General features: G+C 35.6%; 1 protein-coding gene across 4 annotated transcripts in view; it reads left to right on the top strand.

Annotated features, from left to right (window-relative positions):
* HYCC2 (hyccin PI4KA lipid kinase complex subunit 2) overlaps positions 1-15,415 on the top strand; it is a 56,807-nt gene that overhangs the window by 10,877 nt on the left and 30,515 nt on the right. For all 4 annotated transcript variants that reach the window (XM_080620653.1, XM_080620655.1, XM_080620654.1 and 1 more), the window contains exons 2-4: positions 10,442-10,543; positions 12,702-12,781; positions 13,914-14,015. In XM_080620653.1, the coding sequence (XP_080476779.1) occupies positions 12,731-12,781; positions 13,914-14,015 (153 nt within the window). In that variant the 5' untranslated portion in view covers positions 10,442-10,543; positions 12,702-12,730. The remainder of the gene's footprint in view (positions 1-10,441; positions 10,544-12,701; positions 12,782-13,913; positions 14,016-15,415) is intronic.

A 15,415-nucleotide genomic window follows, 5' to 3' on the forward strand; every position in this document is an offset into this window, starting at 1 on the left:
GCAGAAAAGTGACACTTAACAGGCTGTTTAATTAAACTCAGGCTTTGATTAAAAAATTTTGATGATGTATTTAAAGAGAATGAACTGATTTTGCTGTATTACCAATATAATTAATAAAGTACAAGATTATACATGTTACATAGTTGGGCAGTGACACTTACCTGTAAAAGAATAAAGAAACTGTTTGTTTAGTATATTTCATGTGGATGTATTTCTGTTTCAAGTAGATGTAATATATAAAATCTGCTGAGGAAGATTAATGTTGCAAAAAGCAGTATAGCTCCTTGATATGGTTGCATATAAGGCCATCTCTAGTCTTTTTCCAAAGGTAAATTTAATTAGGAGACTTGAAGGAAGGAAAAACACTGTCCTGCTAACTGCTTTTGAAATTTGTTTTTTAGCAGGGGAAACTATTTAGTATTATAAACAAACCCCCAGAGTTCTCTGTGTATGGGTGAGGTTATGTAAAAATGGCTGACGTTTAGAACATTGAGTCCTCAGTAAGAATTTCTGCTATTGTTTTGTTTGAGTGCAAGAAAATATATTTGAAAACCCAAAACATTTTAAAATTGACCATGTATAAATAAATGCCATTCCTTCCTCCACACCAAACAAACTTGAGGAATGGTACCCCATCCATGGATTTTCAATGCCTGTTAAAGTGTAATTTTTCGTACTCTTGAAACACTTCTGCTTTCTGAGTGTACATTAGGGCAGTATTTGACAAAAAAATGTGAATTCTGTTTAGGCTATATGAGTAGAAAATATGCATGAAAACAGTAGTATGCATTTAATATCTTGCTCTAGGTCTGGTTTCCCCAGTGTTGGGGAAGGAGAAATAGGGCTGTGCATTTCAATAGAAGTCATCAAGGCTATACCTGTGGAAGGCTGCTTTTTTCTGTGGGTTGTGGTGTTTTGTTTTGGTTTTTTTTGTGTGTTTTGTTTGTTTGCATGTGGGGTTTTTTTTTAGTACTTTCATTTTTTAATACTGATCTATGTCTTAGATAAGTGAAAAGTATTGTGGAAAGTGTTACCTTACAGGGTGCATAAAATGTCTGGTTCATTTAAGTTTTTTGTGATGGGTTTACATTATGTTCCTAAAGAGACTGTAAGCAAAGTTTTATACCAGAAATAAGACTTTAAGTTTTAGGTTAAAAAACCACCACAAAACACAAACACCCCTCTCATCCAATTTGGTACTAATTTAGTGCTCTTTGCTATTTAAAAAATACATCAAAAATCAGCTTCACACTAAAATATTAATTAGTCCTTCCTTACGACTGGTCAGTCTGTTCTAGTATTGGCTTAACAGTAGAAGAATAATGACTGTGTAAACAATATGCATTGTGTTTAACTATTCAACAGTGAAGATTAATTATTAAACTCATACCAAGACAAAAAGGAAGACTGGTGTAGTTGTTGCACTAGTTTACATTTACTACTGTTTTAATTCTCATAGTTATTTCACAAAAAGGTGATAGGCCAGAGAATGCCAATTACTGTAAGCTGAGTTTCGACATATCATACGGGCTTCTAATAAGGTGATTAAAAAGGTTTGCACTTTCTTTAGAGGCAGTTTCTTTGCCTGTTTGCTGTGAAAAGGAGAGAGTCCCACAAGGGGCATGTAATTTTGTCATCTGGAGAAATCCTAGTGAAATTAGAAGGTTTGGTCATGAGCATCAATTTTTATACCACAATCACCTTAATCAGTTGGGTCAACTGTGGATAGTTGATGTGAAGATAGCACTTAATGGATTGTTTTGTACAGACGTAAAATGGTCAGGAACATGCGTTATTTCTTAGGTGTGGAAATACTGACTTACATGATCTGTCTAATCTCAATGCAAAATAAAAGTGGTTTTCATTTTGTGAGATTGTTCTTTGCAGTTTTAACCATTTTCTAACTTTCAGAAAGCAAGTGTGAAATTGCAAATGATTGACACTGAAATAATGCTGATGTATGAAATGGAAGAAGAAAAGTTGTTTCCTTTGAGGTAACAATTGGAAGTAGAATTTATTTTATCCTTGAAAACCATACATCTTACATGTGAATGATTAATCTGAATCACATGTATGAAGTTTATGGCATTGTGCAATAAAAGTAATATGTTGTAATGCTCATGGATCTTTAACTCTGGCGGAAGTTTATATTGGAACTTCCAATTTTTACTGTATCGTTTTAAAAAATCAGTAATATGACAGTTTTATCTATAATTGAAGTAAATTCAGATAAATTTGAAGATTCCACTCATTTAAGAGTTTGTGGATGTTTAAGTGTATGGATGGGGGGAAATTGGTCACCTCAGCTTCGTTTACTTACACTCTACCTCCTAGAGCTGAAGGCTTTACCATCTGGAAGTTGGGAAAATTAGAATGAGGGATTTTGTTACTTTCAGCCGAGAATCCTGTAGGTTAGATCTCTGGGAATATTTAAGGTAGAAGAAAGGAGGTTATTTAAATAAATTAATGAATATGTAGCCTAAATGCTAGTTTGTGTGAATTACAGTTGGTAGCAGATACTGCAGTGAGAAATATGTATTGGTATTTTATTAGTCTGGAATTGATAGAGGACTTCACTTTTCATGTCTATTTTCATAAGATAAGACATTTATTTCTAGCAAGTGATGGTTTTACAGCTCAGATATGAGGAGCTGCTTAGAATCTAGAGTTTGTATTCCTAGAATAATTTCTGCAAGCATTTCTTCCCTTTGAGGGCAAGACAGTGATCTTTCTCAGCGTGTTTGCAGTCCTGTTCTACAGTGCGTGTTGAGGGGGCTTTGGTGGTGTGGGGTTTTCTGTTGATTTATTTTGTTTTGTGTTTGAGTTTTGTTTTGTTCCCACAGAAATTCTGTTTCAAGATTTCTCCTAGGTCGTGACTGTTCATTTTTAGTGCTTAGCACTCTGTCCGTTAACTGTGGTTTTGGAAGTGTTAGTTTGCTGTTAGATTCCCTCCCCCCCCCCGTGCATTTTCTATCTTTAGTTAAGTGTTTCTAGATTTAATTTACTTCATGAACCAAAACTGTGAACCAAGAAGGTGTTTGGGAGCGGTAGGGTTACACGGAAAGTAATTTGCATGGCAATGTTTTCGTAAGTAAAGAAATTCATGAGCTGCAGACAAACTAGCATAGGAAGAATTATTGCATATGAACAGATGCAAGGGGAGGATAACGCTGTATTGTTTAGTGTAGGATGGGTTATCACACAGGATCCTGACAAGAGAATGTTTTAGGTTTAGTGTAGGATGACTACATGAAGTTGTTTCTAAGGAAACTGGTGCTGAGAGAATAAGGTAACATTTCTATGGCTAACCTATGTGTCTGTATGTGTGCATGTACTTATTTTAAGTGTGTTGAGTCTCTATAATAGGATAATTGACATGTGTCTTGCTGTATTTAAGGCTGCAGGATAATTTCTTTATTATGATTTCCCAAATCCTGTAAGTAAAGTAGAGGAGTACTTTCTTCATACACAGGAGATATATGTCTCCTTCCACATCCTTGATTATCTTGACGCTTTGCTGTTCTGCTTCATTCATTGCATGAACTCCTAAGAGGGGGACTTAGCTACCAGTGTACAGTTGGTTTTATTCAGGTTCTTAGACTGTGATGCAAACAGGACTTAAATTTTTCTCTAGAGTCACGTGACTTCCATAGCTTTCTACAACTACTCTGTACAATACAATGAAAACATCAGCTTTAAAGTAATTTTTAAAACTCTTTATAAAAGTGTTTATTTTCAGTGTTGTTTTTTCGATCACATTGCCCTGTTTGTCTTCAGCAATTTTGTACCTGCAAAGTGCAGTTTCACTGTAGTAATTGTAGAAAGATAGAAGGTTTGACAGCTGAGCTTTCTGGTGCTTGAAAAGGCGCAGAAGGTAATTTAGGGTTCAGAATTACTTAGAGGAGGTTTTTGGAACAGATGGGTTGTCTTTTTATCCACTTTTTTTTCTCCCAGCAGCTGATATAGATGTAACCTTTTTTGTCAGAAATTAAGCTCTCTGTGCAAGTATAGTACTGTGAAAGCTTACAGAAATATTGTCAATCATCTTTGACTTCAGTGTGGCAAGGCTTTCTCCCATAGTTTTCACATGACTTTGTTGCTGATACCCAAAAAGAAGGTTTTTTAGGCTGATCATTACTAGGGAGTCAGAGTTGGCTGGGAAGAAATGTCTTATTTTGTTTTGCATGACTAAGGCTTTTCTAATGAGGCTGGCAACTAAATCCCACGTATAGAATATGTCAGCGTTTATATTTTAAAGTTGGAATGCATGTCTGTCTGCTTAAGCTTGCAAATAAGTTACCTAAGAACTGGAGTTGGAAGAGGGCTCTCTTTTTATTAAAGAGAGTGCTTGAGCTGATGATTGAAATTAATAACTGTTCAGATGTTTCGTTTCTTCTTTTGTCAGCTTTGTACCTTGTAGAAGTTTGTTTCTCTATGCTGTGGAGCTGTATGGCCATGAGAGTTCTGGCAGAATGCTTGTATGTGTTTCTAACACCAAGTTGCAGTTGTAGTTCAGATTTTATTTTTTTTAAATTCATTTATTTTCTAATGTCCTTACCAAAATGTCAGCTTATATAATTGTTTATTAAGTCTGATTGTGACAGAATAGTATGTTTATATAAATGGATAGTAGGGATATGTTTATTTTAAGAAATATATAATATAATACATTGTACTTTTAAGTAAGTACAAGAGGTAATCTATGAAAATCAAGTATTCCCAAGGCGGATCTTATTTTCTCTTGGGATCAGATTAGCCTCGGAGTCAACCACTTCTCCATTGTGGAAATCAGACCATACCTTGGCTGTTTTCAGATTTACTTTGTACTTCTGTGTGGTCAAACATCTTCATTTCTTTTCTGGATGCTGACAGGTTCCTGAGCAGATGTTTTCATTAAGTTGTTGAATGTATTACCCAGCCTTTTTCCATTCCATCTTTTAAACCTCTACTGTAGGGAATAGCTCATCAGCAGAAATTAAAATTGGGGGTTTTGCTCTTGTTTGCTTGTTTGTTTGTTCATCTGTGTTTGTAAGCATGTTGTCTGGTTTCCTTTCTCCAGAGTTCATTTGTCTTGTTAAAGTGTGTGTGTGGTGGGGAAGAATGTTTGCTATGTAGTTCTGACCACCTTATCATGTTGTCTTTCCCAGAGTATTAATTACATTAAACAAAGGTGCTTTTCTTACTGAAATATGAACATTCTGGATCAAAGGAATTGAATGTAGATTTAGTTCAGAGTAAGGATGCACAACAATCCCATCACATGCAATGCTACAGGTTTGGGGAAGAGTGGCTGGAAAGCTGCTCTTCAGTAAAGGACCTGGGGGTGTGCTGGTTGATGGCCATTGAACATGAGCCAGCTTGTGCCCATGCAGCCAAGGCCAGCAGCATCCTGGCCTGTATCAACAACAGCATGGCCAGCAGGACTGAGGAAGTGATTGTCCCCCTGTACTCAGCGGTGATGAAGTTGCATCTTAAATACTCAGGATTGGCCTGAGGTTCAGGTTGGCCTGTCACTACAAGAGACATTGAGATGCTCAAGTGTGCCCAGAGAAAGGCAAGAAAGATGATGAAGGGCCTAGAGCACAAGTCTTGTGAGGACTGGCTGAGGGAACTGGGGTTGTTTAGTCTGGAGAAAAGAAGGCTCAGTGGAGAACTTACCACTGCCTACAACTACTTCAAAGGAGGTTGTAGTAAGGTGGATATTGGTCTCTTCTCCCAAGTAACAAGTGACAGGATAAGAGGAAATGGCCTGCAGTTGTTCCAGGAGAGGTTTAGATTGGGTATTATGAAAAATTTTTTCACCAAAAGGGTTGTCAAGCATTGGAACAGGCTGCCCAGGGAAGTGGTTGAGTCATCGTCCCTGAAAGTATTTAAGAGAACTGTAGATGTGGCACTTAGGGACATGTGCTTGTGCTGGACTTGGCAGTGTTAGGTTAATGGTTGGACTCAATGCTTGTCTTTTCCAGCCTCACTGATTGATTCTATGATTTGCGTGCATAGCATGAGCTAGGAGAGTGCTTTTGCTTGGTAGGATTCTGTTTAGATTTCAGCTGTAATTGGCATATGCGTAATGCAAGGCTGACTTCCTTTGAGAACAGTATTGTAGCTTTAATTTTAAGTGTGAAGATTCCAGGTCCAATGATTTAACAGCCTTATGTCTTACGTTCTGCCACTTTATACCAAATAAATAAGTTTAGGAAAAAACTTTTAAATTATAATTTTCAGTGCTTTTTTGGGTGAAGCTTTTCAATAATTGAGTTTTGTATTTGATTTTAACATTGAGTGACTGTTTCCACCTGAAAAATGCTTTAGCATGAAGTTGAACTTGTTTGTTTGGTGTTTAAGGGATCTTAATCAGTCCATAGCTAATATATTTTTTAGTATATTTTATTATTACTGTTTCTGATAACTAAATTTCTGCTTAGATATTATGGGTCCTATGTATTATAAGAATTTTTGAGCCATAGTAGAAAAAAAATCTCGTCTTTTTAAAATCAACATGAGAAATCTTATATTCCCTGTGTTTTGTTTGCTTTGGGAGAGACATGAAAACTATGGAAATGAAATCTAGTGCTCTTAGTTCAGGTGGCTTCAACTTTGAATAGGTAGCACAGGATTTTGTGCAGCTAACCAGTTTATTTTAGAGACACATGGTGCTTGATTTTTTTGGGTCCCCTACCTCCCCCACCTCAAGGCACAGCAAACTAGGGGGTGAATGGAAGCACAGGGTGTGCTTTACAGATGCTCATGTGAAAATCCTAGAGTACAGTCTGCTGGGGCAGAATGGGGCAGCGCCTGGAGGGTGTGCACAGCCACTGGGCACTGTGCTAAGATGCTCACTGTGCATTTGTTAACTGTTCATGTGGGGGGTGAGTGCAGTTAGTGTGCTGTAAATCTATGACCTGAGTATCTTGAGTGTTTGTGCAAGTCCTTAAAACGTTTTTAATATCCAGGCAGATGATATGAAAGGGAGAGATGGTTTGTCCTGAAACAGAACTGCTAGAGTAATCATAGCTGGAATAGGTGTGGACTGTGTTTGTATTGATACAACAGAACTATCTCTATATATACTTTTTAAGCCACATGAGCAAAGCAAGCTTTAACATCTGAAAAAATCTTCCAAGAAGGCTGCAAATGCAGCATTGGAGAAATGTATAGGCTGTATTTATAATTTTTTCTATAAATGTGATGCAAGACTGACACATAGATAAGGTACTTTTCCTCCTGGAATATAGTTCATATTATTGATCTTTAATGTACACTCTATCAAAAGCATTCTGTAAGCATCAGAACAACTGGCTGTATTTATAGAAGCAGCCACACAAAGCTGCACGTGGAAGTGAGCCATTGACTCAAAATTGATAGATTGTACAGTAGGGGTGGCCCAATACACTTCTACAATAGATGTCTATTGTGTAAAGCGCTTTTCTCCATTCTCCTAACAAATACACAAAAAGCACTATACAGTGTCTTTCAGGGATGAACAAGTACCTGCTGAACAAGATTCCTGTGGAAGTTGCCCTGTGTTCTAATCCTTCGCATACTTTGGAGGTTATCACATATAATGTTAAAAATTCTTCTGCCTTTCCAAGTAGAAGTGTCAAAATCTTACGGTATCACATGTAAGAAGACACTGTGCATTGGGTTTTGTTTCTGGCATTGTTCTTAAAGGGTGTAGTATAAGCTCTGTGCTTCAGCAGTTGTTCTCAAGGTGCTGATTTCCTAGGCAGCAGGTATAGGTTTGGTTCTGAAGCTCACTTTCACTGGAAGAAGTTCCCAAACAGGGCTTGCTTGAAAGTCAGTTCATGGCACAAACATTGAGAGAGGACTATATGCGTTACTGGGGAAGGTCAACTTTTCCTTTTACATGGTAGCTAGCCTCTAGATTGGCTTAACTATGATATCAGGCTGCACCCAAATTGCAGCACAGGTTCAGTTTTTAACTTGATGTTAAGTTGAATTGTTTGACGGACAGCTGTATGTGGACTTTTTCTAAGGCTTAGTAGACTTCTGTAGGAGGAGTTAATTTCTTGGGTAGATTAGATGTCAAATATCATAATAGCGTAACATTTTTGACAACATATTAGGAACATCGGGATCTCTATAGAGTTTGCAGTAAAGCATTTGAATCATTCTAGCGACTCTGGTTTTGTAATTTCTTTAGAAACACCAGGTTTAATCCTGACTCAGGAGAATTGCTAATTTAATTCATAGATTTTACTTACTTGTAGTATTCTCTTACTTCAAACTACTGCATTTTTACTGGCCTGATGCATATGTTTCTTGATAGCCTTGTGTGTTTACTTGTTTCTGCAAGTTAGCCTGCTTAGTGTTTTCCTTGCAGTCTGAATTGTAATGCTATAGGGCAAAGAATACTTGGCTGCTACTTAAAATATGCAATAGTATTTGGTGTAGATTTATCAAATACATGTTTTGCTTTTGTTGGAGCTGTGCCATAGTTTCATACATACCATTCATGCAGCATAAAGAGAAGGGGGATTTGTGTTTTGGCATTGGGTTTTTTTGTTGCTGGTTTTTGGTTAGTTTGTTTTTAAGCATAATCTTAATTCCCCCTTGGAAGGTTTTTCCAAGGAAATAGTCAACTTCATACATACTTGGTGTAATCTCTCAAGTTGATATAGTGCTGGAGGAGAGCAGCTACTTGCCTCCAGGTTTGAACAGGATCTTCCAAGCTGAAGTAATCTGTGGGGAATTTTTGGCTATGAGTTACATCTGATGTTTGCCTCTGATTTAAGGACAGTAATTTACTGTTCTCCATGTATAAAATAGCCTGACCTGCCTCCCATTTGTGATGCAATGTAAAATATGTTTTTTAAATTATCATCTTCTTAAATTTAGTTCTAGAAAACCTGTGGATTTGTTTCGTAAGCAAACTGACAAGTTAATGAAAAATTTTGAACTGTTGCAGCCTGATTCTTCAACTAGATCCATGCACATCTACTTATGCTTAGTCCTTTTGTATAGAAATAGAAATTCCCATGTCTGATTTGCTGGTATATGACTGTGATTCTTGTTTTGGGGCTAAACTAACTCAAGTTCCTATCCAGGAAAAGTGATGTCTAACTTAATGTAGCTCTGGAAAGGCCTGCCTGGTGAACTTTGAGGATCTGTGTCTTTGGTTTTGACACTAGGGATAGCAGGTTAAGTACAACTGAACCTCTGGGTAGCAAGTGTGATAACTTAAAGCTAGATGGGACCCCATGACATTTCTAGAGAATGGTGTATACAGGCATCATGTCTGCATATAAAGATTGTTTCTAGCCTATTGTAAAACTTGGGAAGTTTCTAGAACTCCTGAATCAACTCTTACGGACCTGATAATCTGTCTTGAAGATGCATGCCTGATAATTACAGGAAACAACTGATAATAAGTTAAATACATACATATATATTTGTCTTTCAGGTCTCCTGCGTGTTTAAAAATCTGTAGGTAATTAGCTATAGTGTGCCTATAGGGTAGAAATTTATTTGTTTTTTTCAAACCTCTCAAATATTGTCAGGGAAAGAAGATGACAATTTGACTTTAATGATGTCAGAACTGTTATTTAAGATTTCTGCAAGGAATTGCATTAAAAAAACCCAAACACAAAATCCAAAAACAACAGTTGATTTTTGAAAATTCATAGAGGACATTGGTTTGTCTTGTGATAAAAGCAGTCACGGTGTAGCCTGAAAAGGATGATACCTCCTGTTAATCTACCTCTAGTTAGCAGGGGAAGCCTTTAAGTAATTTAGAAAAGCAATTAATTGAATAAGCTGTGTGGAATGGAATACACCAATTGTTCATGTACTTAAGTTTCCTAGATCCTCTAATTTACCTAGAGTGGGGTCATTTGTGTTTACTTCATGCTCAGCATGAGGCAATTGTTCAGTGAAAGGCGAACTCTTTAGTGTAATACATGATTTTTGCAATGACACTGAAATTTTGGTTTTTGTAAGGAATAGGTACTAAGAAAATGATAGTAAGGAATAGTCTTTAATATATTGCAGTTAAGACGTATTTGTTCTCCAAAGTCAGGGTATTGGCTCACCTTGCATTTGTTTTGGTTTTGTTTTTTTGTTTTTTGGTTTTGTTTTTTTTTTTTGGTGTGTGTGGGTTTGTTGTGGTTTGTGTGGGATTTTTTTGTTTGTTTTTGGTTTTTTTTTAAATTTGTTTGGTTTTTTGTTTTGTGGGGTTGTTTTGTTTTGTGGTTTTCTTTTTTTTCCTTCTTTCTTACTGCAGCTTTCTTTGTTACAGACATATGGTTTGTTTGGGGTTTTCTTGTTTCTTTGTTAGAGACATATGGTTTCTTTGTTACCCACATATGCTTTAATGGATTTGGTGAACTTCAGTTTTTAAGGCCAAAAAATATATGCATTATTGTTCCTTTACTATATTTCTCCTTATTTGTGATCATCAGAGTTTCTTTTTACCTTTCAGAAAACAGGCAGTACTTGAAGACTTGACAAATGCATCCCAGGTTGAAAAACTGCTGCATTCCTCCTCCTCTTCCTCCTTTAGAAAACTGACTTCTTTAAAGAGGTAAAATTGAATGTTGCACTTTCTGTAGAATTTTTTTTCCCCCCCCAGGCAAAATGAACTAAATCTCAACTTCTTCTGTACCATGTCCTGTGTGATTTAAATTAAATTAAATCCATGCCTCATTTTGATGACTCGTATCTGTTTCCCTATCTATTGAAAAAGATGACTCGTATCTGTTTCCCTGTCTATTGAAAAAGATGTCTTGGGAAACCTTTGTTTGCAGAAATCTATTTAGTTGTGTGGTGTTATTTTATAGAATGATTTCTCAGCACTTCTGCTCCAGTAAGTCCCCCAAGTGTCACTTGAGTTTAAATTAATGTTATTTCTGAATTTGATATCTTTCAGGGTATTTAAGCATGCTTTAGTAATCTGAGGCAGTTCCTTACCCACAGGAGTTTGTGTTCTCTGAATGACTTGCTGTCAAGGGCCATGTGAGATGCTACATGTAGCCCTGTTCATAAAAGGTTGTTAACATTGAACTTGCAGCTTTCTAATAATTTTTTTCTATCTGATTTCACTTTCTATTTACTGAATACCTATGTATTTTTAAATACAAATCTTTTTTCAAAAATCAAAGCATGTATGTTCTGAGACCAGAACAAGTGATTCCAGTCTGGTAGTCTGGCTATTTAAAGGCCATTTATCATGGGACTTCCATGATGTAACTTTTATATCAAACCAGTAACTTTTGCTTGAGCCTAAATTTTCAGAATACAATTTGAAAGAAAATTGTGGAAAGTAAATAATTCACTTAATGTTTACCTGCGTTTTTCCTATAAATTTTACAATAAATTCTGCAAATAGTAGCACGTAGTATGTTCTTTACATTACTTGTATGAAGTTGATAAACATCAGTGTTTATGGAATTAAAGATGATTATATTGGTCTTCGTTTTGTTATATGGCTGTAGAAATGTTTCTTTTCCCTATCTCAGGTTAGGAATGTCAGAAAAATTTGGCTGTACTGAAGGAAAAATATTTATTAAAAGAAAGAAGCTTTGAAGCTGATGGCCATTTGTAATTTTTAGGAAAAATATAGTGAAGATATATGACTGTGTGACAGCTCTGTGGCATGTTATTGTTATATAGCATATTCACCAACAGCAGTATACCATAGTATCTCTTAAAATGCGGTGTCCCTTCAGGGATTTTCTCTTTCTTGTTTCTGTTCAGGCAGCTGTTAACCTGCAGGTCCTGTCAAAAATAAACTTCTGATGAAACCTTAACTCAGAATCACCACTTCGTATGTCTAGTATGGCTTCAAAGTGATCTTATATTTTACTGTCTCCTCAATTTATTCCTTTTCAGATCACTATTATATTTCGGTCTCTAGGTTTAGGCTATAGCTTCATTTTGCTTCCTAAGATTAAAATTTTCTGGGACCCTACTGACTTCCAAGCATTGTCAACCTTTTTTCAAAACAAGCAGAAAGACAAAATGACCGTTGTTGTTTAGACTTATGTAAACATCAAGGAAAAGTGTCCAGTGATGCCTTGTATTGTAAAATTCTTGCTATTGCCTTGAGAATTAAACCTATGTGAAATTGAAAGACGTTAGAATGACTTGTGTATGAAATAGAAAATAGTAACAGCAGTTGTCCTTACAAGTTTTCTGTGTTTTATTTTTAGTTTCTGAGAATTCCAGCATGCTTTTAGAAGAGTTAAATCTTGCTTTTTTTAATGGGAAGCCTCCAAATTCTGTAAGAATGAGGTTTAACGAGTAAAATTCTGCTGTTAGGATTTCTAATAACTGGTTTTAAGAAACTTCTTTACTACAATCTGTATCTAGAATTGTCTTTATAATGTCTCACATGATTTGTTCCATGATGCTCTTTACTTTGTTTTTTCTTTGTACTATATTTGGTAAGGAAGCAAGAATGGGATGATGCCTTTGTCTTAAATAGTGTACATTTTGGCCTGAAGCACTCAATCCTTCTTTTTTCTCCTCCCCCATTAATGTGCAGTACTTTTGACTAAAACTCTGACGAGTTTAATCATTGTTAGAAAATGGGACCAGTTGTCCAAAATGCAACTTTTCCTGTTTAATGTTATATAATTCTATTGGAAATATGTTAACAACTTTTCATTGGGGTAGGATTTTGCAAAACTAAGTTTTGCTGCTAGAACTCTTTATTTAATTTCTTTTTTTCTGTTCAAAAGGTAAAGAGAAAAGCAAAAGTAGTAAGAAAATGCTGGGATCAGAGCGAGGTGTCGTGGAAGAATGGCTGTCAGAATTCAAGGTCAGCTGAGATGAATGATGGTTACAGCATTGGCTTGATGCCAGAGAACACTGTTTTTTGTTTTGTTTTCTTAATATCCATTAAGTAACACTTTAAATATCTTGCTCTTTCAACTTATGATGCTTAAAGCATAGAAAGGTCTATGTAAATGAGTCAGCTGGTACATAATAAACAAGTTTATTTTTATTGTTTATTACTGTAAAGCAGAATGCTGCTGTAACTATGTGGCTGTTTTAAAAGCATATATTTTTGTATAGATCAAGCTGATAGAATTTAACTATCAGCTCGATAATATTGCCCAAATTTCTAATTGAGCAACTTTTCTATTAGAAAAAACTCCAACCAACCATAAGAAAGCAAACCCAAAACCAAAACCAGTAGAAATGCTTAGAGTTTAAAAAAAATATTAAATAAAAATATTTGGCTTCTGGGGTTTTGTTTTGGTTTTTGTTTGTTTGGTTTTTGTTTGGGTTTGTGTTGGTTTTTGTTTTTGTATTTGTATGGTCTACATAAAATTAATTATGTTTTCATGAAGAATGTGAAGTATTTTTAAGATGTCTTGCATATTGAAAATTACTCAATGAAATACAGGATAATGCATAAACAGGAAAACTGTATTTAATGACTGATACAAAATTAATCTCTTACTTAAAATAAAAATTAGTATTTCTTCACATTATTGATGATACATAGTAAGTCATTACATGCTGTTGGAAATTTGCTGAGGTGCCAAGGATGCGAAATCAACAGATGTGGTTACTCGGTGGGACTTGAGGTTGTCCATGCACAGTCTAGATTATCCGTACCTCTTAAATAATTCAGGTTAATTTGATAAAGACTTTGAAAAGTGCCTTTTAAATACAGAATATCAAGGAGAGTCTGTATATCAACCTGGTGCTAATGGTTTTGTGAAAGTTAAATGTGAAACTGCTTTTGGATTTAACTCAGAAAGTTGGTGTGTGCCCCCAAATTCTGTTCGTGTGGAGAGAAACTTGTGCTGAATGAACATTTACTGAACTTAAGGAACTTCTTCTGAATATTGGGATGAGACTAAATCCATTGTGGAGATCTTTAATGCTTGGAAGCATTGATTTACCTGAGTAATGGTGGTTTTTTTTTTTGTTTTCTTTAGGCGTTACCTGAAACACAAATTTCCAGCTATGCAGCTACATTGCACCGAAAAAAAACACTGGTACCAGCTCTTTATAAGGTCATTCAAGACCCAAATAATGAGGTATGAGACATTAATGAAGATTTTTTGTTTAAACTCTTATATCTTCACCACCAAAACTAAAATTAGAGTAATTGAGAAATGGAGATGGAGAGTAAGATTCTTCAATTCTTCCTAATGTAGTCTAACACAGGTATCGTCCCTCTTCTTACTCTCTTATTTTTTTGACTTTCTGGTAAGACAAAAGCTCACCTTCTCCCAGAAATAGAGTTTATGCTGTCTGCTAGATTTTACTTGCACAGCTGACTGTTACACTTGATTTGGTGTGAGGTTTATTTTTTTCTCTCATAAAATGCCTTCCAGTCATAACAGGGAAAAATAGGCCTTACAGTGAAACTCAGTAAGACTAGTGTGTGCTTTCACCTGGTGGCTTATTACAGTGGAAGATGGAATCAATTTATCAATCCTATTAAAATAACCAGATCATCTTTTGCTTATCATAATATTGTGTTTGTGTAATTTGGTTTTACACTGCTGTAAACAAGAGCAGAACCAGGGCCCCAAAATATAAATATACACAATGAAAATTTAGCTTACCCTTGTACGTAATTCATTTTGCAAATGGCATTAAACTTAGCTTTCTGTTCCATTGGTTTCTGCTATGAGCATTTCTGGGAAATTGTGTGAAATATAACTTCTGAAAATATTGTGCAAGCATACTGTTCTCTGCTATATAAACTGCTTCAGGTAAAACGCTTCAAAATATTTTATCATCTGTGATCTCCTGTATATTTATAAATTAAATGGCAATTGTACATAGTAAGGACATTCTTCATTTTTCTAAGCACAGCTCAGCTGCTTTTGGGAGCTGAATGCTTGATTGAGCTTAAAGGAGATTGCATAATGCTCATGTGATACAAAAAACAAACCAGCAAGCTTCATAGCTGTCAACTTTAGTTCAGTGGTACAAATTACTTGCATAGTGACCTTTTTCTTGATATTGAAGCCACTGTTATTCTCTTTCCAACCTGAAGCCGCCATTGCTCCTCTTGTTTTTTGGTGTATATATGTATAATTGTGTGTGTATGCTTCTGAAAACGTAAAAGCTTTCATTTGCTTTGAGAATAAGCATTTGATTCATTTTTTTAATGATGAAAAAAAACCCAACCGAGATTTGCAAAAAGAGTATCTTCTTAAGGGTGGGACAGTAGCCTAAGGGTATTGCACACTGCTTGTCATATATTGCTCTTTGGAACTGCTGTTGTTGTTTGGGCCTGATTCTGATATCAGGTGTAAGATAAGCAATCTCAGACTCACAGGTGATTAATTTCATGTTCTGCTTGTTAAGGAATTATTTCTTCGTTGCACCTCTTCCAAATTTATTTGCGTATAAGGAGTATAACAAGAATGAATTTGCTATTTTGCATAATTCTGTGGCAATACTTGGCCTTAAGTGAGTTTAA

The sequence above is a fragment of the Psittacula echo genome (assembly GCF_963264785.1).
Source record: "Psittacula echo genome assembly, chromosome: 6".
In the NCBI taxonomy this organism is placed as follows: Eukaryota; Metazoa; Chordata; class Aves; order Psittaciformes; family Psittacidae; genus Psittacula; species Psittacula echo.